At 37.8% G+C, this 25925-nt stretch overlaps 1 protein-coding gene across 3 annotated transcripts in view; it reads left to right on the top strand.

Annotated features, from left to right (window-relative positions):
• The window catches only part of grid2 (glutamate receptor, ionotropic, delta 2), a 661023-nt gene that overhangs the window by 617188 nt on the left and 17910 nt on the right, over positions 1-25925 (top strand). For all 3 annotated transcript variants that reach the window (XM_052094053.1, XM_052094054.1, XM_052094055.1), the window contains exon 14: positions 11569-11735. In XM_052094053.1, coding sequence (XP_051950013.1) covers positions 11569-11735 — 167 coding nt within the window. The remainder of the gene's footprint in view (positions 1-11568; positions 11736-25925) is intronic.

Below are 25925 nucleotides of genomic sequence, written 5' to 3'. Positions count from 1 at the left end.
GCTAATATGCATGTGCGTTCTAGAGTAAACAAAAGCTATCAAAAAGACAATGTTTCCTGTCTTGTAAATTACTGTCCTATCCTTTTAAAGGCAAAAAGCTATGAAAATCTAATGATAACTAATAATGATTTGAAGTGCAATAAATAATGGTTTGGTATTAGACACCAGTTTTAAAGTCAAGTAATGGCTCACAATGTCACAAAGTTGTGCAAAGTACCATCCTCAAAAACCAAATGCAAGCTAATATAATCTGCTAAATATTTTTATCATGACGAGAAGAGAAGTGTTGTTATTGAGAGGTTTAGACAACTTTCTTTGCAATCAATCTCTACATTCTCTGAGGCTAAACTTGCAGTCTCATGGCTGTCTTAGCCGTTTTATCTTTTGCCCTTTGTGTGGGAAGCTCAAAAGGATATGAACAGACCCTCTTCTTTTTTCTTTTAAAGGCTAGGTCTAACCCTTGTATGTTTTGAGTATATGATCAAAAGAACAGTTTGGCTTATATGTAGCCTCAAATTCAATGCTAAATTAACCATTGAATTTTCAATCTGTATTTGCAAGCATGCAGAGCCCTTTGAAAAGTAAAAACCAGCTGTAGGATAGTCAATCAGGGAGAAAGCAGATTGTAGCTTGTTAAATAGATGGAGTATTAGGTGACAGTGATGATGAGGTTTTGGCAAAGGACTCCTGTTGGATCCAGCACTGATGACAGTGCATTGTTACCAGTCAAGGAATCAGCGCTCCTACCAAGCCAAGTTAAAAAATAGGTCTTTAAACTTTTTTTGTTTTGCTTTGTTCAAATGGGAGCAATTCTGTATGACATTGAATGCTTCTCTTTTAAAACATTTGAAGCAAAAATGTGAATTGTACTTCCTTCTGTGGCTCACCACTCCCACTAAATGTCAGAGGCATAATTCATCTGTTTTAGCAATCAATAGCCTACACGTCGGATTTCTTTCTTGAAGGTTCTTTCACTTCCTGCTGAGCGCACTGCTGTTAGCCATTTTCATGCTGAAGTGTCATGGAAAATTGACAAGTTTATGAATCCAATATGTTACAACTGGGATTTTGCCACTTTGATGGATGTTGCTATACTTTCATTTAAAAAAAAGAACTGTGTGACTTCTTATTTTTCCACCTATTGTATTTTGAGTGTTAATTCCTAGAATTTGATATGTTCCTGTTTGTTTTTTTTAATAATAGCTGTTATATAAGACACACAAGTGTTCTTAATAACATGAAAAATTTTGTTTTTTCTAATTTTACATAGCAAGATCTATTCACTGAGGAAGGTAGCATGATCTCTTGTATTTGAAGCCAAACATTTTTGAAAGCATTTGTTCCGTGTTTGTAAAAAGATATCTTTTCTTTTCTTCTCATTATTTTTCACATTGGAACAGTCTCAAATCAGTTAAGGGCCATATTTGTAAAATGTTAATACAACAGATTGAAAAACAAGAGAAAAAAATGCCATATCCCATTAGCAACCATATCTCAGTTCTGGCTCAGTGAGCTGTCCTGGACTGTTTCTCAAACATCTGTCCCTAATTATTCCTCTCTCACTTATAGATCCTGTCTTTGGGAAGAGGTGTGTCCTTTTGCATATGGTCTGTGATAGACAATTAAGGGCTTTTCCTTCATTTTTACTGTAGAATAGAGAGTACTAATGGCAGCTCAAAGCCAATTAGAGAGTAGAGGGAACACAGGAGATGAAGTTGTCATATTGGTGTATCTGTGTGTTGTCTCCATCGAGTGCATATTCAGGCTCAAGCCACCTGGGTGAGCAGTTTCAGTGTACGCTGTGTGAGAGTCTTCGAAGACCGTTACTCAGCTGTCTATCTCTTAAAACAGCTAATTAATGATACTCCTCACTGCTCTCTGTAGCTTTTTAAAATAATTTTCACTGATTTTGAAAAATCACTCCTGAGGTAGTCTGAGTACGGTTTGTTTTTGGGTCATTTAGGGGGTCTGAGACCACTTGGGTTGTTCACATATACACGTTATACCGCTCTGAGAGCACTTGGAGTGCTCAAATGAACTAGGTGTGAAAATGCCCAATCTGTGCTCATATTATGCAAGATACAAATGTCTAGTGGTCGACTGATATATCTCCGTGGCCGCTAAATCATTTGTTTTTTTTATAATAATAATACATTTGGTATTTTTAAATTTCCAGTATCGGCCGATACATTTTCCCATTTGGCTGATTAGGTTAGCAAGCCACGACAGCACCATGAATCACTAATTTGAATGTGAAGGAGCCTTCTGAGGCATGTAAACAACCAATCTGGAAGCAGTCAGTTGCTGTTGCTGGATCCACACGAGAGAGCAACTTTAAGGTCAACGTACTTCAAGTGTGTCAAATGCCAGCTATTAATGTCATATTTTGGGCTGAACAACTAATCAAAATAAAATTGAAATCACGATATGATTTAAATTATTATGTGATTATTAAAGCTTAAATATGTAACATTTTCAGTGACAAAATACTTCTATCCCAGGCTAATATGCAAAGCCAACTATAAGTAAGCCATTCATAGGTTTATTTTCTCAAGAACTGTAAACACTGTTTCTCTGTGGCGCTATATAAATTCCTGTTTGTTTTAAATGACCCGCTTAGAGTAGCCCCAACAATGCCATTCAACCAATGAGTTGGGGGCAGGGCTATTAGGACTTTTGAACAACTGCCGGTGACAAGTGTATTCAGAAAGCTGTTGAAATGTTGAGATCAGTTTATTTTTACAATTCCGTTCGATGGCACTATTGTCAAAGAAATTGCATACTTCAGCTTTAAACTCCAAGTGCTGCGATTTCATTAAATAAATAATTATCCTGCACATGCTACTTGCTGTGCTTACTGTAGTCCCGCCTCCTCGTCACACTCTAAAAAAGGGAACGTGCACCACAAGATACATATTCTTTAATGTCTTATAGTGGGTATGAGAGTTTCTAGCCCACTCTTGTTGTCATTTATCATAGTTGGGTCTGTTTTGAGTATGTGGATAACATGACTTGGCTCAAATTTTCTGTGATCGTTAAGTCAGTCTGTCATAAAACCAACATGGTCGCCCATGGTGCAGGACATGCTGACTTTGTGATGATTAATTATATATTAATCTTACTTTTATTCAGGAGAAAATAAAACAACAAAACTGCTCATATTAATTGTGAACATTCTCGTAAGATGTGGAAGAAAAAATTAAGTCATACAGTATGTATGAAGCATGTGGAGTCAAAGTCTTTTGAAATATGCAAGAGCAGTCTAGTCACTTTCACACATACGACCTTCAAAGAAAATTAACTGCAGTTTTCTTTTTAGGAGTCATTTGTGAACTCACCCCATTCAGAAATTACCAGTAAATCCACCTGGCAATTTCCCTGTATGAGAAGTTGGAACAATACCTGAAAAGTAAAAACAAATGTCATCAAATTGGGTAGATATTAAAATGACAATCTAATCGGAAGTTATCAAACATGTTTTGTAACATTTTACATTTTGAAGCCGCCTTTTGAGGAAACCTCATAGTGTATAATGCTCCATGACTCAAATCTAAAGACATAGGGTGAGTGGTCAGTGGAAATTTATTGTGGGAGGCCATGAAACTAGACCATGAAGATATGGAGATGGCGAACAAGCGTTCAAAGTGGAGCATAACTTTTATTGTCACTCATCTTCAACTCATGTCACATCCTCTGTTTTGTAGACATAGATCTGGCGTTACTTTACACGCTCACAAGGTGCATGGATAGAATCAACAGGAATGGAGCAGAGGAATCAAGAAACACTTGCAGTGATAACAAGTATTGGACTATTGGACACACTTCCTGTTCTAGTTGCTGCCGGCATGCTGTACGAGTGTTTATAGCTTGCTTGCTTAGCATTGCTTATTCTTAATCATATATGTTCATAATTTTATCCTTTGAGATTTTACCACATGCTTCAGGTTTTTCAGATTTTCAACAGCGTGTATTTTACCGCGCACACCCGTTTTCTCAATTTTATTCTTTTTCCGCTTGTCTACATCTCGTCTGCGTGCATTCATTTTCTCCACTGTGTTTCACATGGGTTATTGCCTCAATCTCAAACATCTGCTGATCAGGAAACACATCAAACCACATTAATCTCAAACCCTTGCCATTTAAGAACAACCATAACAACAACAACAAACAATTGTGGTAAGTCATGACATCCACTCATGTTATTTCTTCTTTCATTGCATGCCATATGTTTACTATAGCTTCTTCCGTCAGCAGTGAAGGATTCACATGTGATAAATGTAAGGAATTAGTAAGGCCAACAGAGAAGGTTGATGAGTTAGAGATACGCATCTGAACGCTACTGGAGGTCAGTGAGAAAGTGAAGCTGATAGATACTGTTTTGGATGTGGTAGTACAGTGAGCAAATCATATAATTTGGTTCTGGCTGGTAGGGTAAAGCGACACTACTCTCTCGTTCCTGTTAGGATTTCCAATCGATTCTCCCCACCAAGTGATGCACCCACTAAGAATCATGTTGAACGAGCCTTAATAATTGGTGATTCTATTGTAAGGAACGTGGAAATAGAGACTCCAGCCATATTATTAAATGCATTTCTGGGGCTCGAGTGTCTGACATCAGATCAAATTTACAAGTGCTGTCTAATGCTAAACGTAGATTTTCAAAATCGGTGATCACTAAAGATAATGTTTAAGATGTGTGTGAACTTGCAAAAACAATGTGAGACACTATAATATGCTCTGACCCTCTCCCTGCTCATCATGGTGACAAGGTTTATAGTAGATTGGTGTCACTGAATTGCTGGATGTCTGAGTGGTGTCCGGATATATGCATAAATATGCATTTTGCCGTCAAATTGACCATGTACATGGCATTGTTTAAAGGAGGAGGACTGAAATTAAATCCTTAAAATATTCAAATCTGTTTTGATGAAGAAAGAAATTCAGATACATCTTGGATGGCCTGAGTGTGAGTAAATTATCAGCAAATGTTAATTTTTGGGTGAACTATTCATTAAAGTTATCACTTTTCATAAAATTATACACTTATTGTAAGTTTAACCTTCATTATCTATGAATAAAAAAATATTTGATTTTTTTTTTGTAAAAAACAAACAAACATAAAAGTATGTTCAAGTGTGTATTCGTTCATTAATAATGTGTTACCATGACCCTCGCCTTAAAATAATTAGTAATTCCTTCGTGTTTATGTGGTAACACTTGACTCATTACTTATGAGTTACCAGAATTATTTGAAAAAGACCTCCAGCAATATCAAACCTGCCTAAGTTAATAATTTGAAATGAACAGAGATATCCCAAGGACTACACATGTTGGGCACATACATCTGTAAGCTGAATTTGATACTCTACCAGACACTGTAGCCATGATTTAGAGAGCTGTTACATTCATAAATTAATTCCCACAAAGTACACATTGAAGGCGCACTTCATGATCAAGTTTGCAATAAAAACATAATCATTCATATTTTAGACACTGTTTATGTTTTGATTAGTAAATAATAAGTAGTTATTTCATTCTCAATGGGGAAAATCAAATTCAGTAATTCGTGATTATCTAACAGTGAACTACCTCAGTCATCAGTTCACTATTACTTACTGATTGGTTAATAATGTTTCCATATTAGTAAATAGTAGTAACTAAAGTGTTAATGTAGTACTACTTATTAATCCATTATTGAGTCCTGCATAATTACCTATTAATGACAGACCATTATTTTAAATTGTTACCAAACTATTAATATTAGAAATGTGATACAAAAGCCCTGGTATGTCCTTCAAAGTGATTTGACATTGAAGGATACATAAAAAAATATACCGCTCATTACTTACAATAGGGCCAAAAACATAAAAAATAGAGATGTTAAAGCCTGTCCATTAAAAGAAACTTGATTTAATACTCTTACAGGTAAAATTCCAACAGGTAAATTTAAATGTGCCAATTGCTCTAACTGTAAATGTACCAAAAATTTGAAATATCAATGTGTATATCTTGTATTTTTATCTTAACCCTGATGAAGGCCTAAGTGCTGAAATGCGTTGGTTTGTGTTATTTATTTTTAATAAATAACTTTCAGTCTAATAAACTGAATTAAAAAAAAATTAGAATTTAATAAAGTTAATCACTGCAAGTGTTGCTGGATTCCTCAGCTGCATTCTCTGTCTTTCCAACCAAGACCACACCCAAATGCATTTGTTTTTTTTTTTGTTTGTTTTTTTATTTTATAAGTTGTGTAGTGTAATCTTGTCTTAAAGTGCTTCTCTTCTCAATTTTTTTTTTTTTTTACTTTTGATTTTGACAGAGTTCAACTTATTCATAATCTTCATTATTATTATTATTATTATTGAAGTGCTTTTTCATATGAGCAACATCAGCATAGATAAGCAGCAATTACACAAAGAGTCAGCATTTGTGTTTTATTTTCAATTAGCTTGAAAATGCTTGCCCATTTTAGCAAAAGCATAATCATGGGTTAAAAGATAAACTGAAAAAGTATGGAGGTTTTAAACAGATGGATCTAATGAAAAAGTGCTTTAGATGGAAACGAAAGAGAGCTCACTCTGTCATTGGAGACCAATCCGTTAAACAGGATGAAACCATCCTTAATGGAGGTTAGCCTGTTCGATGTACAAAGTCTTGCAGCCTCAGGGACCTTGGGCCCAGGCCCTTTGAAGAAGTCTCGGCAGGAAATCAGAGGACAAAGCTTAGTAATGTCGTCTTGGGAGATGATCACTCAGCAGGAATGTCCTCCATCAAATGAAGCAGACCTCTCTCCACACTTGTGTACTCTGGAACTTGGTTTTTAAATCGTCTTATGCTCTTGACCTTTAAGATTTTAAACCTGATTAAAGGTTTTTCAAACTTCAATGTCTGCCGATCATGACATTACATAGGGAATCAAGTAATTGTTGGAATTAATTGGAAAAGAAGAAAGAATTATAGAATTTCATCTAGAAGATGAGTAGGCTTAATGTAGAGTACTGAAATTCAACATGCTTTGCCCTTCAACTCAAATCATTAAGATAAATACTACAAAGCAAAGCTGTTATCCCATCAATCCCCAACAATTTTCTATGATGACTAGCAGGCAAAAAAATAATTAAGCTCATTATACTTCCACCCTAACAAACATGGGCAAAAGAAGTAAAACTATGGATTTTGAGAAATGTACATCTTGCCTTAGTCCAGGGGTCGGCAACCTTTTTGACATAGAGTGCCATTTTTTAATTTTCCTAGTTATTGGCTGTGCCGACATCCACGTCCGGTTCTCCCTTAGGACAGTCCGCCCCTGTGTAGAGACACTGATTTAAGAAGCATTTGGAGTGGTCTTTTAATTTTCTCCAGAGCTGTCTATATATGTGCATGTATGGGATTTTCCGAAGTTTGAGTCCACTTGTGAAAATTTTTCTATTTTGCATTTTTCTTATTTAATCATTTATTTTTTTATTACAAATGATATTATCAGTATACCATTTTGAGTGATGATTATAATATAATCATGATCCTGCTTGTGAATTTTCACAGAGCATCTTAAATGCTTTAATGAAAGAAAACCTGTCCTTTTGTAGGCTACTAAATGAGTTTCAGTTAATGTCACAAATTTGCTTATTTGATTACTGATTACAAAATTTTGTGCAATCTTAAATATTTCTAATTTTATGTCATACTACATTTTCAAAATCACACAGAGGGGTAATTACTAGCACGCAAGCAACAGCGAGAGTGGAGCAGGCTATTTTACTTGTGTTTTCGCACCTGTTTTCCAGTCTACATCTTGATGTAATCCTTCCTCATGATCACGCAGCGTGTTTTCATCAGCTGAACCAGAGACTAAACATTATTAAAGTGTGAGGAGGCTCACGCTGCATCCAAGCCATTCCCACATCACAAGCTGATCAACTATTTAGCCATTTTCTGTGAATCACACCTATAAAATTCTAAAACTTTATTTCTAGGTTTAATTTATATTTTCATTAGACTCAGATTTTGATCTTTTAATCTTTTAATGTAATTTTGAGTGTGACTGGTTAAAGGAGGGTGTACCTGTTGCTGGGTTGGAAATCACAGAATGTAGTCTGTCATCCGCACAGCCTGACCCGCATACCCAAACCCCAACCCTTTACCTAACTGTCAGTGGAGAAACAAACTTTCATTTTAAAGCAGTAATACAGCCTATGAATCAGACTCATCATTGTTAATGTGAATGCAATTACTTCCTGGTTTCCATGGGACCAGAACGCGTGACTCAAAAGTTGTTTGAGCAACATGCTATCGGTAGCACCTGGGGAAATTTTTATCGTATTTGAACTGATGCAAAAATGTCTGATGGAGGATAGTGCTTGTAAGTAATTCAGCAGAATGGGTTTCATTTCAGGGTACATTTGAAAGGAACATTTCAAATAGCTGCTTTACTGTTGTTATAAAGACATTTTGACATAGTATTTCTTTATCTTCTGTTCTTTTAAAATTAAATATGTGTTTACATTAAGAATTCATAACAATATCCGTATGTTCATAATTCACTCCGATAACTGAGTAAGGAAAAATAAGCTAATTTCCTTGTCAAAATTATGCAGCTGTGTCCTTTTGAAAGTTATTGATTTCATAAAAGCTTTGATTCATTCCAGACTATAGGGCATACTTCTCACACTTATCAGAGGAATCCTGCTGTTTTTATAGAGTTATGCCATTTTCCTTGACAGAACCATGAGAGTGTTGCAAACACTGCATTAAAGCATGCATGAATTCTGCATTTGCACTTGATGCCCTGTTGTCTTCACTGCTTTGGTGTTGTGAATATGAATTTCATGAGGGGGTATGCTTGATACCTCCTAGACACAATGTACTGATTAGGATGCACTGAGTATTATTTGTTATATGGAAAATGGCTTGAAATAATTACCTTGGCACAATTAGGCTCACAGCCCCGATTACAATGACTGGGGGGATGCAACACTCATGCATCCCCCCAGTCATTGAGACATGCTTTACTTTCTGTTATGTGCCCTTGGTCAAGAAGCTTCTCTCTCTCTCTCACTTTCTCTCTCTCTCATCTTTTATGATGCCACTTTGTGCTATATCTTTTCCCTGTATGCAGGCCTCATCGTCTGTCACATTCCCATTATCATACAGTTGTGGCAATTATACCACCTTAATATTTCTGTCTGCTCAGCTCTCTGAGTTCAATTGAATTGGAATCAATAAAAAAGGCCTCCGGTGTGGAAAAACATGCTCCATTCTGTTTTTCCTTCTCAATTTAGTGTTTTTGTGCTATGGCAAGATCTACTGTGATTTGTTTTGTGTGCCTGTCAAAACGCATACATGATGTTGTTTGCATGTGTGTGTAGGTGGGTGTTTGAGCTTCCCAATTGAGATTTAGTGAAGATAAAATACAAAATACCTCCAAGAAAGTTTAACCAACTTGAATTACACAAAATCAGTTATTGATATAATCACCAATCAACATAAAAAATATGAAAGGAATAGTTCAACCAAAAATTTAAAAAATCATAATTTGCTCACCCTACTGTTGTTCCAAACCTGAATGACTATCTTCTGCTGTGGAACACAAACGGAGATGTTAGGCAACATGAGAGTGAGCTAATGAGGACATAATTACATTTTGGGGTGAATTACTCCTTAAATTCAGTAAACAGTAATTAAGATAGAAACCCATGAGGTGTGTTATAGACACATTTATAAAGCTCCATGAGCATGCAGTGTAGTTGCAAACAAGCACCCTAGTAAATTGAATAATCGGTTGCAGTCTGCGGTGCAGATGTCGGTTTGCTTTACATCTGTAAGCTGTTAAGTTGCATCTGCATTTGTTGCAGTGGAATGACTTGCTCTCCTTATCAAAATAAACTCCTAATGATAGTTTATTTAATATTCTCAATGTTTTTTAAGGCCAGGAGCCACTCACATCAACCATATCACCCTGTAGCTCAAGAATGGTTGCCCACTGAAGCTAAGCAGGTTTGAGCATGGTCAGTACCTGGATAGGAGACCTCCTGGGGAAACAAATGTTGCTGCTGGAAGAGGTATTAGGGAGGCGAGCAGTGGGTGCTTACCCTGCGGTTTGTGTGGGTCCCAATGCCCCAGTATAATGATTGGCACACTATACTGTAAAAAGGAACTGTCCTTAGGATGAGATGTTAAACCGAGGTCCTGACTCTCTGTGGTCACTAAAAATCCTACAGCCCTTCTCGTAAAGAGTAGGGGGGTGTAACCCTGGTGTCCTGGCAAAATTCCTGCCATTTGCCCTTCTCAATCATGGCCTCCTAATAATCCCCTTCCATTAATTGGCTCTATAAATCTGTTCTCTCCTCTCCACTAATAGCTGGTGTGTGGTGACCATACTGGTGCACTATGGCTGCTGTTGCATCATCCGGGTAGATGCTGCACACTGGTGGGGGTGGCTGTTCACTGTGTAAAGCACTTTGAGTGTATTGTCAGAAAAGCGCTATATAGATGCAACATTCATTCATATTTGTACACTAGCAGAATGACCTGTAGTTATACACTATGTCTGGTAAGCTGTGTGGTGTAAATAAGCTGTTTACATTTCCTAGTGAATTTCTCTGAAAGCAGTCTCTCTGATCTCGCTCTGTCCTGGTACTGACCATTTTGAAATGTCTAAAAATGTAATGGGCAGACTAATAAATGTTGACTACCAAATAAACATGAATGTGCATATTTTCGCAAAAACAAATAAACCTATCTTGGTATGAAGTCATTTAAAAATGTGTTCTTTGAATGGTGAACTTCAGAGTGACTTCACGTTTGTGCAGCTCAGATTAAAAAGAAAGCTCTCTGGTTCTTATTAGAAGCCCATTGATTTTTACATAATATTTTCTTAGCCTTGAAATGTTCGTTCAGAGGGTATAGGCCATCTTTCACTTGACTTGTTCAAGGACAGGATCTTGGATATTGGAAATGAATGCCCATTTTTATTTATTAATTTTTTTGGTCTATATAGGTGTACACACAAGTGTTAATAAACGTGGGCCTTTCATAGAATTTAATTCTTTCGTAGAGCTAAAGATAAAAGTCTGGAGACATTGTTTCTTTTCACTAAAATAGGAGAAGAGATTGTATTTCGCGGTCTGTCTTGCAGGCTGAATGCAGGCTCTTCTGCAGTTTCGCCAGTAGTAAATTTGAGATGCAGTACAAAGAATCTGCAAACTATGTTGAAATAAGATGTAAAAAGTGTTTGTTCATACTGTAGCTTCTCATCCTTACCTGATAAACAATTAACGGTATAAGGGTTTAGGGCACTGCTGTAATATTAAATTGATGCATATTTGTTTTTTGTTTTTTTACAGCACAGTTTTATGTAGACTAACCATTTTTACCAATACGCTCAGCACCTGGTCGCATTATTTAAGTACAGTTGGTTCTTGCCTGATTTGGTTTTGAATTCATGGTCCTCATATGCCTCTCTTTCAGCCTGTTTTTCTTTGAACATGAGAACCATTCTCTCCCTTTAAATACTCCTGTTCTTTTGTGTAAATTTGTGTATGTGTTTTTGTGTTTTTCTCACCCTCTTAGGTGAAGTACGGGCGTTTTGCATTTGTGTGGGATGCAGCTGTGTTGGAGTATATGGCCATTAATGATGAGGACTGCTCGCTTTACACTGTGAGCAACAATGTGGCAGACAGGGGCTACGGCATCGCGATGCAGCATGGCAGTCCCTACAGGGACATCTTCTCACAAAGGTACTGTATATTTAACACTTTTATTATCCATATGTAGCTGTTCATCTCAGGGGTCCTGCTGGTCCACCAGTGGTCAATACCCAGAGGAACGTTCAGTCGGTTTTCTGTGAAACCAATATTGCTTTTTGTTAATTTACAGGAATATTTCTTTTTATTAGAAATTTGGGGGTCTGAAAGTCTGCAACCACATTCAAAATCTAATTTAAACCTTTAAATAATCTTAAAGTTTTAGAAATGTGAAAAAATGTAAAACAAAGAAACATTACAACATAAAATGAATAGGAAATGTTTACGACTCTGCACTATTACTAGGTCTCTAATCAAATAAACACATTTATGACACTGGCCATGTTAACTCTTTTGTACAAAACATCAGATTTCCTTGCTTCAATTGAAACATACAAGATGCTCATTTGAACATTCTAAAATATTAGATTAGACACAGACTTCAAATTTTTATGCTTTTAACATGCAATATGTGATTAAAAAGGCGTGTGCTGCGAAATAACACAAAAACAACACATCTTTCTTTTGCCTTGTGCAGGGCTGAACGATCAATTGTAATAAAATCTAAAGTAAGATATGACCTTGTGCGATTATGAAACCGTTATGATTTAATTAAACAGGCTGCATACACTGCTCATGTGCAGCTCTCTTCTGAGCACACTTGAAGCTCATGATACAATAACTTCACAGTGGTTGTGTGCTCGCTTCACAAATTTAATTTCATACACAGAATAGCAGGTGCGCTGCATTATATTTATAGCACTCCAAATTCACTTTAATTGGCTGCTACAAGTTGAAACAATCCTGTGGCACTAGGTTTTTGTGGACAGTAGAGGAGATCAGAGCATTTCACCATATTTGGAATAAGGCGCTCATACAAAATCTGTTGTTAACACAACCACCGATAGTTCCCGTAGTTTTACGCCAAAAGAGGTTTTAGCCAGACCCCATAGCAAAAGTAATCCATCCATCCATCTTCAACCGCTTATCCGAAGTCGGGTCGCGGGGGCAGCTGCTCCAGCAGGGGGCCCCAAATTTCCCTATCCCGAGACACATTAACCAGCTCTGACTGGGGGACCCTGAGGCGTTCCCAGGCCAGTGTGGAGATGTAATCTCTCCACCTAATCCTGGGTCTTCCCCGAGGTCTCCTCCCAGCTGGACGTGCCTGAAACACCTCCCTAGGGAGGCGGCCAGGGGGCATCCTTACCAGATGCCCAAACCACCTCAACTGACTCCTTTCGACGCAAAGGAACAGCGGCTCTACTCCGAACTCCTCACGGATGACTGAGCTCCTCACCCTATCTCTAAGCGAGAAGCCCGCCACCCTTCTGAGGAAGCCACTTTGAATCGCATCATTTATGTGTGTAAATGTTTTCCATCTGAAAGGACTAAATATTAAATGAAACAGATAAAAATAAAATGCAAAGTAATCTCTTCAGTAATCAAAATACTTTTGGAATGTAACTGTATTCTAATTAGCAATTATTTAAATTTGAACTGTAGTGGAATACAGTTACTTATATTTTGTATTTTAAATACGTAATCCGTAATTACGTAATTACATGTATTCTGTTACTCCACAACCATGCATATGGACAACGTTAATACTGATTGTCTGTGCTTTTTGGAGCATCAAAAATTGTTACATCCACATCCATTATAAGGACCTTCTGAGCTGAAATATTTTTCTATTTTTCTTCAAATGTGTTCTGCTAAAGAAAGGAAGACATATAAATACAGAATGGTATGAGGGTGAGTAAATCATGAGATAATTTTGGGTGAACTATCCCTTTAGGAGTTAGAAAAGCAGAAACAACACCATGTCAGGCTCAGATTTTATCTGGGATTACTCCATTACTTAAATTTATTATTAATAGGTTTTGTATATGTGATTTTAAAAAAAATATTTAAAAACCTTATTAAAGTAAACAGGCTATTAATTGACAGGTAGATTTCATCTCTTTCCATTATTGTTGTGGCATTGAGTTCTTGAGCAGCAACCAACACTATTTTAATCGAGCAGTTTAGAAAGTTTCCCCTATGGTTCCTGAAATTGCACAGCTAAATTGTACAAGTTTGTATTCAAAAAGGCTTTTGGATTTAGCCTGTCAATGGAGCTTAATTCTTTATGTGAAAAGAGAAACTCTCTTGCATTCCCTAAAAGGTAGTATTTCAGCAGAGTAGATGGAGCACCGATGGAGGACAAATGTATCAACATACAGTTTTTAACAGTAGGAACATGTTTTTCTTCTCTGCTGCTAAAATTTGGGAAGCTGAATAGAGATCCACACCATGTTAAATAGCTTACTCTGAGTGAAATTGTTATATTGAAATATCAGTATAGTGACTGATTGAGAAAAATATGATGGCCTGGAGAGGTAGTCCAATTGTTAATGGAGAAGTCGATACACAAGTCATTGACAGAAGTCTAAAGAAAACATGCAAGCACCCAGCTGCCATTGTATATGAGTAAAGTAGCCTCCAGTGAGAAAAGAAAGAGAAGTAAACTTGACATATTGCTAAAACAGCAAGTTAGGTATAAGTTAGAATAATGATTCTGTGTAAAATCTTGAGGATTTTCAGGAGCATGGGTCATCTTCTTACATCTGTTGTTTCCAAGGATAAAGTGGATGCTTTTCTGTGTGTAAAGGACTTTTCACACCAAATGCAAAACAAAAATGCTAAATTAATTGTTGGCTAAACATTTTCACACCAGGAACTGTACAATCAGTGGCACTGATTGACAAACACGCACAGGACAAGCAAGCAGGTTTGAGATTTTGGGTGCTTTTCATTCAGAAATGATGATCCCTATGTAGGGTTGTCACTTTTTAAGTTTTTTGGGGGGTAGTGGTGCTGGCTGATGCTTTTAGATGGTCCCTTACCACATATATATATTTTTTTTTTTTTTTTAATGTTTGAAATTCAATATTTAACATATTTTCTTTCTTTCTTTGCTAACTTACATTCTGTTCAGTGTGATTTATGAAGACTGAAATTTCCAGAATTTTTAAAGGAGGATTGAGGGTTCAATGCTACGGAAGCGTATTGCATTCACTTGAGAAAAAAAAAATCTACTCTGTTTTTCTGAATTAACGAGTTAATTATCTCAGAATTATGAGCTAATTTTTCATGGAAAAAAGTTTTTGCTCTGTTTTTCTGAATTAACAACTTAATTTTTCATGGAAAAAAAACGTTTTTGCTCTGTTTTTCTGAATTAACGACTTAATTATCTCAGAATTACGAGATAATTTTTCATGGAAAAAAAAGTTTTTGCTCTGTTTTTCTGAATTAACGACTTAATTATCTCAGAATTATGAGATCATTTTTCATTAAAAAAAAATATTTTGTTCTGTTTTTCTGAATTAATGAGATCCCTCAAAATCCTGCCAGGAGCTCTATTTTAGCTGGATGTGCATGAATTTATAGAGATATATTTTAAACTTGGCCTTCAATACAAAGACATTACTGTCTATGACATTTGTAATACTGTCATGGCTGAGACACGCTTTGATCTTCCAAAGGACACTAATCAAGCAATAGACTTGTACTTGCATTTAACACGAGAACTACCGGAATTCTATAACTACTAGAATGGCCATAGCGGTCATTCTGACCGTTCATACTGGACTGTACCAAATGTCATATCATATTTACATTCGAAACTTCTATTGAGGTTTTAGAATGAAGCTTCTAATGTCTGTCGTCATACTTTATGGCGTCATCACCCTAAAAATGTATTGAATAAAATACAATAATATGGATTAAATGGAGCGCCAAGCGAACGCAGATAGTCCTACATAATACGATCTTTTTTTGTAATATATAATAGTGCTAGACTATACACATACATAGGCCTATATATATTATATATTAGCTGCTAGACTGCCCCGGAAGGTGCGTGCCTCGCTTTGTGTACAGCAAGTTTTTTCACTCAAATTAATTTAAAGGTGTAGTATGTAAGATTCTGATTCCTGTCGCGAGGAGCATGAGGTCTGAGAACCAAGTCCGGGAGGGTCAGTAAGGGGCCACTAAGAGGATCTGCTCTTTGTTCTCCCTGACCTTGCACAACGTCTGTGCACGTAGGCTCACTGGGGGAACACATATTTGCGTAGCCCCAGGGGCTAGCTGTGTGCCAGGACATCTGTGCCGAGGGGAGACTCGGGCAGAGAGTACCAAAGCGGGCAGTGGGAGGATTCTGGGGAAGCCAATGGCTTAATCGACAGATCAGCTGGACTGCTTGAGGGTGGAGTCTCTACTCTCCCCTGAGCATAACCTGTCATGACAGCGCATCCGCTGTGCTGTTGAGGTGGCCAGGGTGTGAGTTGCTCACAGCGACTTGGGCCGCTACTGACTCCAAAGGAGGAGACGATGAGCGAGTTTTGACATTCGACGAGAGCGTAAACCGCCTTAGTGGTTGATATACGCAATCATCGCTGTGTTGTCCGTCCGGACCTACACATGTTTGCCCGTATCAACAGCAATAGCGTCCTCAGGGCAAGTAGTACCGCCAACAACTCTGGGCAGTTGATGTGCCAAGACAGTCATGGGCCAGTCCGAGGGCCGGCAACTGAATGCCCATTGCACACAGTGCCCCAGCCATGCTGGGAGGCATCTGTTGCAACCACGACGTGCCTGGAGACCTGGCCTAGGGGAACACCTGCCCGTAGGAATGCTAGGTCTGACCAGGGGCTGAATAGATGGCGACAAGCCTGCGAGACGAGAATGCGGTATGTGCCGTGGTGCAATGCTCGTCTCTCGACTTGGGTCTGTAGCCATTGCTGAAGTGGTCTCATATGCATCAACCCAAGTGGCGTGACCATCGCTGAGGATGCCATATGCCCCAGGAGCCTCTGAAAGGATTTCAGTGGGACCAGCGTATTCTGTCTGAACACATGCCAACAGTGCAGCACCAACTGCGTGCTCGTTGGTGAGGCGCGCTGTCATCGAGATTGAGTCTAACTCCATACCGAGAAAAGAGATGCTCTGAACCGTGGTGAGCTTGCTCTTTTCCCGGTTGACCCTAAGCCCCAAACCCAAGGATTCTCCACCTGACCCTCTGGCGGGGGAGGGAGTGGTCTGCTAACCAGCCCCTGTAGTGCAGATTCCTGAGTCCCGGGGCTTCCTGTCTCAGGGGCACTTCGAAGCCTTCTTGGCAGAGCTGGTGTTGCCACCGCAGAGGGACGCCCAGGGCGACGAGTAGATGGAGTGTGGGGTCGTGGCTCTGCCGAGGCAGGATATGCTGTATGGCCTCTGTCTACTTTCTTACTGTTGAGAACTGCTGGGCGAAGTCTCCAACTGTGTCACCAAACAGCCCAACCTGAGAGATGGGGGCATCAAGGAAATGAACCTTGTCAGCCTCTTGCGACTCGACCATATTGCAGGAACAGGGGCACCGCAACCTCTTGGTCCACTTGGGGAATCGCTAAGTAGCACCTTGCCGCCCCGCCATCGAGGGTAGTGAGAGCGGATGAGCTCGCGGACCGTGTGCGGGCAGAGAAAGGTGCCTGCCACGAATGTGTGAGCTTTTCATGCACCGGGAAGAAAGGAACGAGGGAGCAGAGGGTTCCACTCCAGCCTGACACTCACAGCTGCCCAGGCAAGCATGGCCGCCAGCTCCACGTCAGCCTGCGTCTGAGCTACCGCCAGCTGCCTGTTGCTCATGATCACACGCACACACTCCATAGGGACACGAGCATCGACCAAAACTGACATCATGCTGACAGATGAGGCAGCATAAATAAAATTACACAGTAATGATTGTTTTACAAGAAACTTTGAGACTGCATATTATATTTGAATCTCCAGTGGAACAGGGCTAAAACAAAGTGTGGATATAGGTCTGACTATGCGAGACTGTAGTTTGAAGTAATCACTTCTCTTTGCATGATACATTTACTGCATTTATACGATAGCCTATGTCGGCGTTAGCTAGCTAGCCAGCTTTATCAATAGCTGTTAGCTAAATTTGGTGGATGATGACAGTAGCTGTTTATAAAATAGACTGTACATTATAAATATGTTGACACAATTCAGTATTGATGTGATTCCATCACAACTGTCATTTTGATATATCAATGCGCTATTGAACTATAGATTGTATATATTTTATATATATAAGTTGTGTTACACTAATGAATGGAGCTTTTTGCATTATCTTGAACATTGTCTAGCATTCATTTCATGTATTATATTAGTTTACATTGCTGAATAATTCCTGATTAACATTGATATTATCCTGACATTTGGATAAAGAGAAGATCATTGAAATTATTTTAAAGTTACGAAACAAGGTAGCTAGCAATTCGTCAGCGTTAGCAGGCAAGATCAAGTTTACTAAAATTACACAGATCAATCCTTATGGCACTATATTTCACATGCTTTGCAGTTATGTAAGCCTACCTGTCCAATAAGAAGAATGTCAATTCAGGGTCCTTTTTGATCCCCAAAATCAAACGAAGGTCCCTCCAGTAATCAAATGCCCTGCCGATGTTCACTCTAGTTTTCGATCGAACACATCGTCACCGAGTCATCACGTTCACGACGAGATTCAGTAGATACATTGTTGTTATTTTTTATTGGCTTACTCTGAGTTTGTGTAGGAGTCATGTTGTGCTGGGAGCCGGACGTTTGATGGATTCCATCTCTAAGATAACGTTACCTAGTGTTGTAGACTGTCTGTTGACGTTGTTGAATAGCAAAAGCGCTGAGGCAATGCTCATGGGAGCTCGCATAAACGTCACATCCTTTGGATTTTTCCGGCAAAAGCGACCTGCTCACTTCTCATGAAAACCAGTCTACAGCTTTAATAGGCAACCTAGGAAGTCCAGGAGTTGCGTTACAAGCCGTTCACACATTGGCAAAAAAACGGCTTTAAACCTTTAAACAAGCTTTTATATAATTATAAGCTTCACTTTTTTGCATTTAAACCCTCAAAAATTGGCCCCATTTACTTCCAATGTAAGTTCCTCGTTGTAACCTTGAGTTTTGCTTTTTGTTTTCAAGAAAAGGAGGGATGTCAATATAATTTCAATATAAAAAGTAATCAACATTATGCCATAAATGCTGTTGACTGAACTTAACTTGTATCGAACCCAGAATATTTCTTTAAGAACAGTAGCAGAGGTGTCCAAGTGTTCTCAGATCTTTCTATTTGCAAATGTATAGATTGATGTAATCTGCTACCAATCCAAAAATATTTATTGTTTATTGAGTATGTGTAGTTTGTATATAGCATGTATAGGCTAAATTACACATTATTGATTGGTGTACTAGTTTACACAGGTGGTGTGTCAGAGAGAAAGAAAGATAGATAAAGTGTAAAATAAAGAGCAAAGGAGTAGGAGTCAGGAGAGTGTCCTCATTTGTATGTGATATATAGATCCATGTATCTTTAGAGAGTGAAACAAACAGCTGATGTGTTTAACTTTAAACCTACACCTGCTAAACACTGCTGGGAGTTTGAATTGAATAGTAGATCAGTTTTCTAGATTTCATTGGTGACCAAGCAATTTTAGTGGTGCTCCCAAGGACGAACCTGAGCCATATTTAGGGAACTTGATTTTATAGAGACTTAAGAAAGGGAGGCTCATTTGATTTGGCTTGGTAAAACAACATAAACCTGGCTAAGGTGATTTTCTGATCTTTGCAGATTTATACTGATTTAGCCTCCCAACCTGGGCAAACTGATGTTAAGCATGTGGCAGTCTCTTAACCGAACAACTAATAAGTGCCCAAAAATATGCACCTCATGCTGCGTTCACGTCCTGTTGGAATTATTGTAATTACGAGATGGCAATTCTACAGGGAGTTGTTTACGTCTTGGGAACTGGGACGTTAATAATTTCTATGGCAACACCAGAGGTGGGTAGTAACATGCTACATTTACTCCATTACATTTACACAAGTAACTTTTTTGGGGAACAAGTACTTTTAGAGTAGGTTTAAAAAATGGGTACTTTTTACTCTCACTCAAGTAAATTTCGAATACCTTTTTTTTACATTTACTTCTTTACAATGGGTGGTGTTCCTTTTGTTACATTACTGGGTTTAATTTTAATTAATGTGTAATTTATTGAGAAATTATTTAATGGGACTTTTACGAGAGCGGAAGTTCACACAGAGCCATGCGCTGACACAGGCTGTCACTCAGTCACTGCTGCAGCTCAAGCTCTTCAAAGTGAAACACTTTCTTCACTCCTCACACAGTTAAAAAAATAATAGTTTCGTCATGCAATACCATTTATAAATATAATTTAACACCAAGACAAGCTTACATTTCAAGAGTAAAATCACAGCTTCAATTTAAGGCAGCACGCTGAGGTAAGTTTTGGCTCTAATCCTAATGTTGGCTTTTCTGTGTAATGTGATGGACATTTTCACGATGATTCTGTAACTGGGCTTTTATGACATCAGTTTTTAAGTGTACATTTTTTAAATCAGTGTAGCAATATATCAGTGCGCTTTGTCCAACGTCATGTCATGAGCAGTATTTACGCATTTATCCCACGCCATTGCAGGGGTACTGGAAACTATCAAACTATCAAAATTTTGGCTAACAGAGCTCAAATATTCTTCTGTAAATCTTAGTTTGTGTTCTGCAGAAGAAAGGAAGTCAAACTGATCTGGGATGGCATGAGGGTGAGTAAATGATGAGAGAATTTTCATTTTTGGGTAAACTATCTCTTTAAAGTGGTAGATCAGCCATAATTGAATATTCTGTCATAATTTCCCTACCATCATTTTGTTCCAAACCAGTGTGACGCTTTGTATTATGTGGAACACAAAATATGTTAGACAGATTGTTAGGGACTCACAGCCTCAGTCACCATTCACTTTCAAAATATATATATAAAAAAATAGTGACTCAGACAAACATTCTATAACTCCTTATTGTGTTACATGGAAGAAAGAAAGTCATACAGGTTTGGAACAACATGATGGTGAATGATGACACAATTTTCATTAATAATAATTCTGTAATACATGTTAAATGCGTATTATGTAATGGAATATAGGGGAGTAAACGTCTATTATGCCATTTGTGAAAGTAGAGTTACTACAACTTGAGTGCTCTTTTAATTGGATACTTTCTTACTCTTACTCAAGTAATTATTTATGTTAGTACGTTTATTCTACTTGAGTATTTATGTTTTTAAAGTAATTGTTCTTTTATTTCAGTACAGTTTTGGCTACTCTACCCACCTCTGGGCAACACTAATAATGACAAAAAACTCTCCAGATACCTTAGCAACCACATAACAACACTTTAGCATCATGTCATTTCTGAATGGCAACCACCACTCACATGTTATTGTGAAAATGTGAAACTCTAGTTCTTTTTAGTTTTTTATCAGGAGGGTTATTAGAGGAGTGAAGACCAATTACCCTATTAGAAATGGCACATTCTAGAGTGAGCTCCTCTTAAACCTGACATATTGCAGCCAACAGTGCCAGTCAATTTAAAGGACAGATGTGAGTTTGCTTATACTCCTCAGGGTAGATACCCATGTCAGGCTACTTATGGCCACATGTCACCTGTTTACAAAATGGCAGCCCCTTAGAAAATGGTGCTGGAAGCACATGACATTTTGGACTCGTTGTCAAACTGATAGAAATCATTAGATTAAAACCACACTATTGTTGTGTCACTGAAAGAGCTGACCTTAATAAATAAATACTGTTAACACTGCAGATTTCTTTTGCATGAGACCCCTGGCCGGTTCAACCTGTACAGAGCCAGAAGAACTGAAAATATCCCATCCTCTTAAAATGTTAGGATATGTTCACTTCAATTAGTAATAATATATAATTAAGTTTAAGGATGACCAGTAACAGAGAGAGATATACTGTACACTCACTGAGCACTTTATTAGGAACACCTGTACACCTACTTATTTATGTGACTGTCTAATCAGCCAATCGTGTGGCTGCAGTGCATAAAATCAAGCAGATAAGGGTCAGGAGCTTCAGTTAATTTTCACATCAACCATCAGAATGGGTAAAAAATGTGATCTCAGTGATTTCAACCGTGGATTGATTGTTGGTGCCAGACAGGCTGGTTTGAGCATTCCAGAAACTGCTGATCTCCTGGGACTTTCATGCACAACAGTCTCTAGAGTTTACTCAGAATGGTGCCAAAAACATCCATTGAGCAGCAGTTCTGCGGATGGAAATGCCTTGTTGATGAGAGAGGTCAACAGAGAATGGCCAGACTGGTTCAAGCTGACAGAAAGACCACGGTAACTCAGATAACCACTCTGTACAATTGTAGTGAGCAGAATAGCATCTCAGTCTTTATTAGGACCACAGTGTTCCTAATAATCTGCTCAGTGAGTATATATACAGTGTATCAATGGAGTCTACAGAGAGAGCAAGAGAAAGAGAGAGAGATTGAAATATAAAGAGCAGTATTAGACTGAGAAACAATTGTCTTTCTCCATCATTTTAAGTGTGTTGCAGCCCTTGGTTTTTCTAATTTATATTGGAAACTGTAAAGAAATTCTCTCTATATATTTGAAGTGCAAAAAATGTGTTTGCATTTGTCTTTTCTTTCCTTATCTCTTCGTATTTTCCTAGCTCTTATCAAGTAGTTTGTCTGCCTGCAGTCAGAGACATCTAATAACGTGATCATTTCTGCTGCAGCTGGTTGCCATAGCAACGGTTTTGGCAGTTCACACTCAAATCAGTGCACAGGGCCCGAGAGGCGAGCAGGGAGACTACATGACAGACAGAACTGAGAAGAGAACCACAAATCCCCACTCGCATTATCCCCAAAGAACAGAAAAATTAGTTTGAAGAGAAAACACACAACCCAGCACACTGAGAGACAGAGAATCGATCTCAGTGTCATACAGGGTCTTGAATGAAAACGTGTTGCCGATAAACTGGAACACCTAGTTGTCATTGAGAATCAGGTTGGTCTGCACTTCTGCAGTTAACAGGGCTAAGTGTTTGTGTTTAGCCCCTGATCTTGAGCGTGGACAATGCCCTGTTGAACTCCCTTCACTGGGCTTGGTCAGTGGCAGCACAGTTCTGAGAAATAAAGCATGGCATGTAAATTTGTTGCTTGCTTTTTGCTCTAGCAAGTCAGTCAAGCACAACTTTTTCAGCATGTGAGCCACTTATCTTCCCCTTGTCGACCTCTGTCACCTTTCGCTTCATTTTTCACTCTGTTTTGGGAGGAAAGGAAATAAAGGACAAATAAAACGTCTGATGTTATGAAGCTGTTGATTCTCCGCGAGAGCATGAAGAGAAAGCAATAGGGTTCTTTCAGTTATTAAGAGAAAAATTGCAAAGTTATTAAATAAGAACCGTTAAGAAGGGTATTTGAGAACATTTGTCAAATTACCAAAACTTTGGTAACACTTATAAAGTTGTTTATGTTAACATTACTCAAAGCAAGAGCTACCATGAACTTACAATGAACAATACTTTTACAGCATTTATTAATGGTTAATGGTAATTTCTGCATATTTTTAACATTTAAAGTTATGTATACTTACAGTTGAAGTCATAGGTTTACATACACTTAGGCTGAAGTCATTAAAACAATTTTTTAACCACTCAGTCTACTTTGTGCATGACACAAGTCATTTTCCCAACAATTATTTACAGACAGATTGTTTCACTTTTAATTGACCATCACAATGCTAGTGGGTCAGAAGTTTATATACACTTAGTTAACTGTGCCTGAAAAAGGCTAGAAAATGATGTCTAGCCTTTAGACAGTTAGCCACTTAGCTTCTGATAGGAGGTGTACTAAATTGGAGGTGTAACTGTGGATGTATTTTAAGGCCTACCTTCAAAATAATGGGAAAATCAAAAGAAATCAGCCAAGACCTCAGAAAAACAAATGTGGACCTCTTTGAATTTGGTTCATCCTTGGGAGCAATTTCCAAATGCCTGAAGGTACCATGTTCATCTGTACAAACAATAGTACGCAAGTATAAATGCCATGGGACCATGCAGCCATCATACCGCTCAGGAAGGAGACGAATTCTGTCTGCTAGAGATGAATGTAGTTCGGTGCAAAAAGTTCAAATCAATCGCAGAACAACGGCAAACGACCTTGTGAAGATGCTGGAGGAAACAGCATAAAGTATCTATATCCACAGTAACACGAGTCCTATATCAACATAACCTGAAAGGCTGCTCAGCAAAGAAAAAAGACACTGCTCCAAAACAGCCATAAAAAAGCCAGACTACAGTTGGCAAGTTTACGTGGGGACAAAGAAAAAGGGTGAGGATTGCAAGCCAAAGCTGTGAAGCATTGAGGTTGCAGCATCATGTTGTGGGGGTGCTTTGCTGCAGGAGGGACTGGTGCATTTCACAGAATAGATGGCATCATGAGGAAGGAAAATTATGTGGATATATTGACACAACATCTCAAGACATCTGTCAGGAAGTTAAACCTCGTTCTCAAATGGGTCTTTCAAATGGACAGTGACCCTAAGCATAACTCCAAAGTTGTGGCAAAATGGCTTAAGGACAACAAAATCAAGGTATTGCAGGGGCCATAACAAAGCCCTGACCTCAGTCTGACAGAACATTTGTGGTCAGAACTGAAAAAACCTACAAACCTGACACCAGTTCTGTCTGGAGGAATGTGCCAAAATTTCAGCAACTTATTGTGAGATGCTTGTGGAAGGCTACCCAAAATGATTGGCCCAAGTTAAACAATTTAAAAGGCAATGCTACCAAATGCTAACAAACTGTATGTAAACTTCTGACCTGCTGGAAAAGTTATGAAATAAATAAAAGTTGAAAGATATAATTCTCTCTACTATTATTCTGACATTTCACGTTCTTAAAATAAAGTAGTGATCCTAACTGACTTAAGACAGGTAAAGTTTTCTATGATTAAATGTCAGGAATTGTGAAAAACTGAGTTTAAATGTATTTGGCTAAGGTGTATGTAAACTTCTGACTTCAACTGTACATTATAATGTTGTAACTTTATAGACATTAACATTTGTTAACAACATTAGTGAGTATGGACTAACAATAAACAATGTTTATACAGCATGTTCATTTCAATATATAGTCATATATTTTTTATATTCAAAAGTTGTATTAGTTAACTTTAGTTAACATGAGTAACAGTGAACAATACATTTACTTTAAAGATACAGTAGGTTATAAATTAACATTAGTGAATTCAACGAGAACTAACGTAAACAAAAAAATGAAGTATTTTGATATCTTAATATAAATCAAGATTAATAAATGCTGTGAAAAATCATTGTTCATTGTTAGTTTTTGATTCCCAATTGCATTATCTAGTGTTAACAAATAGAATCCTATTGTAAGCTGTTACCAATTATCCATAATTAATAATGCTGTAAATAATTATTGTTCATTGTAAGTGCATTAACTAATGTTAACATTTACAACTTTATTGTAAAGTGTTTCCGAAAGTTTAGCAAAAGTGAGCACACCAAAAAGTTTTTCAATTTCAAGAACTCTACAGCAACTGTCTTTCAGCATATGGCCATCAATGGGCTTATCTTAACAAGCAAGGTAAAATCTGGTCCCCTCTGAGATGTCTGCTGTCATCACTTTCTCTAGAGTCTCTCGAAGACAAATATGTGGTGAATCCTCAAGGGCAAAACTGGACTGTTGATTCTCGGAGAAAAAACGCCTGGTGTTAATGACTGTGGATCACACCTCTCTAATTTGTAAAAAACACCAGGGTTTTAATTCATTAAGCACCAAGGCTGTTAATTTGCCCTGTACCCTCTGCTGGAAACCACAAGGTTAGAAATAAGCTTTCCTTGAAGGTTGACATTTGTTGTAGACTTGTTGAGTAGAAAGGTTAAAAGATTTCAACTCATCACTCATCACAAAAAAAAAAGCAAAGTTAAGTAAAAAAGTGGTTAAGTAAGCAAAGCACTTACAATGGAAGTGTATGGGCCAGTTCACAACCATTAAAATACACACTGTTTCAAATGTATAGATGTCATTTTAGTGTGATATTTATCACCACTACAGCATTTACCAGATTACAGGGTTTATAGCGTTACATCATCATGACAATAAAATAGTAATATTGGATATAACTTTACACAGATAGGGTTAGTAAGTGATTTTATTACCCTAAAATAATGTATACACATATAATGTTTATGTCTTGTGGCTATACTTTTGAAAAAGTGTGTATTTTAATGTTTATGGATTAGCCCC

The sequence above is a fragment of the Xyrauchen texanus genome, chromosome 27 (assembly GCF_025860055.1).
Source record: "Xyrauchen texanus isolate HMW12.3.18 chromosome 27, RBS_HiC_50CHRs, whole genome shotgun sequence".
NCBI classification, from domain to species: Eukaryota; Metazoa; Chordata; class Actinopteri; order Cypriniformes; family Catostomidae; genus Xyrauchen; species Xyrauchen texanus.
This window is presented reverse-complemented; position numbering and strand designations above follow the sequence as displayed.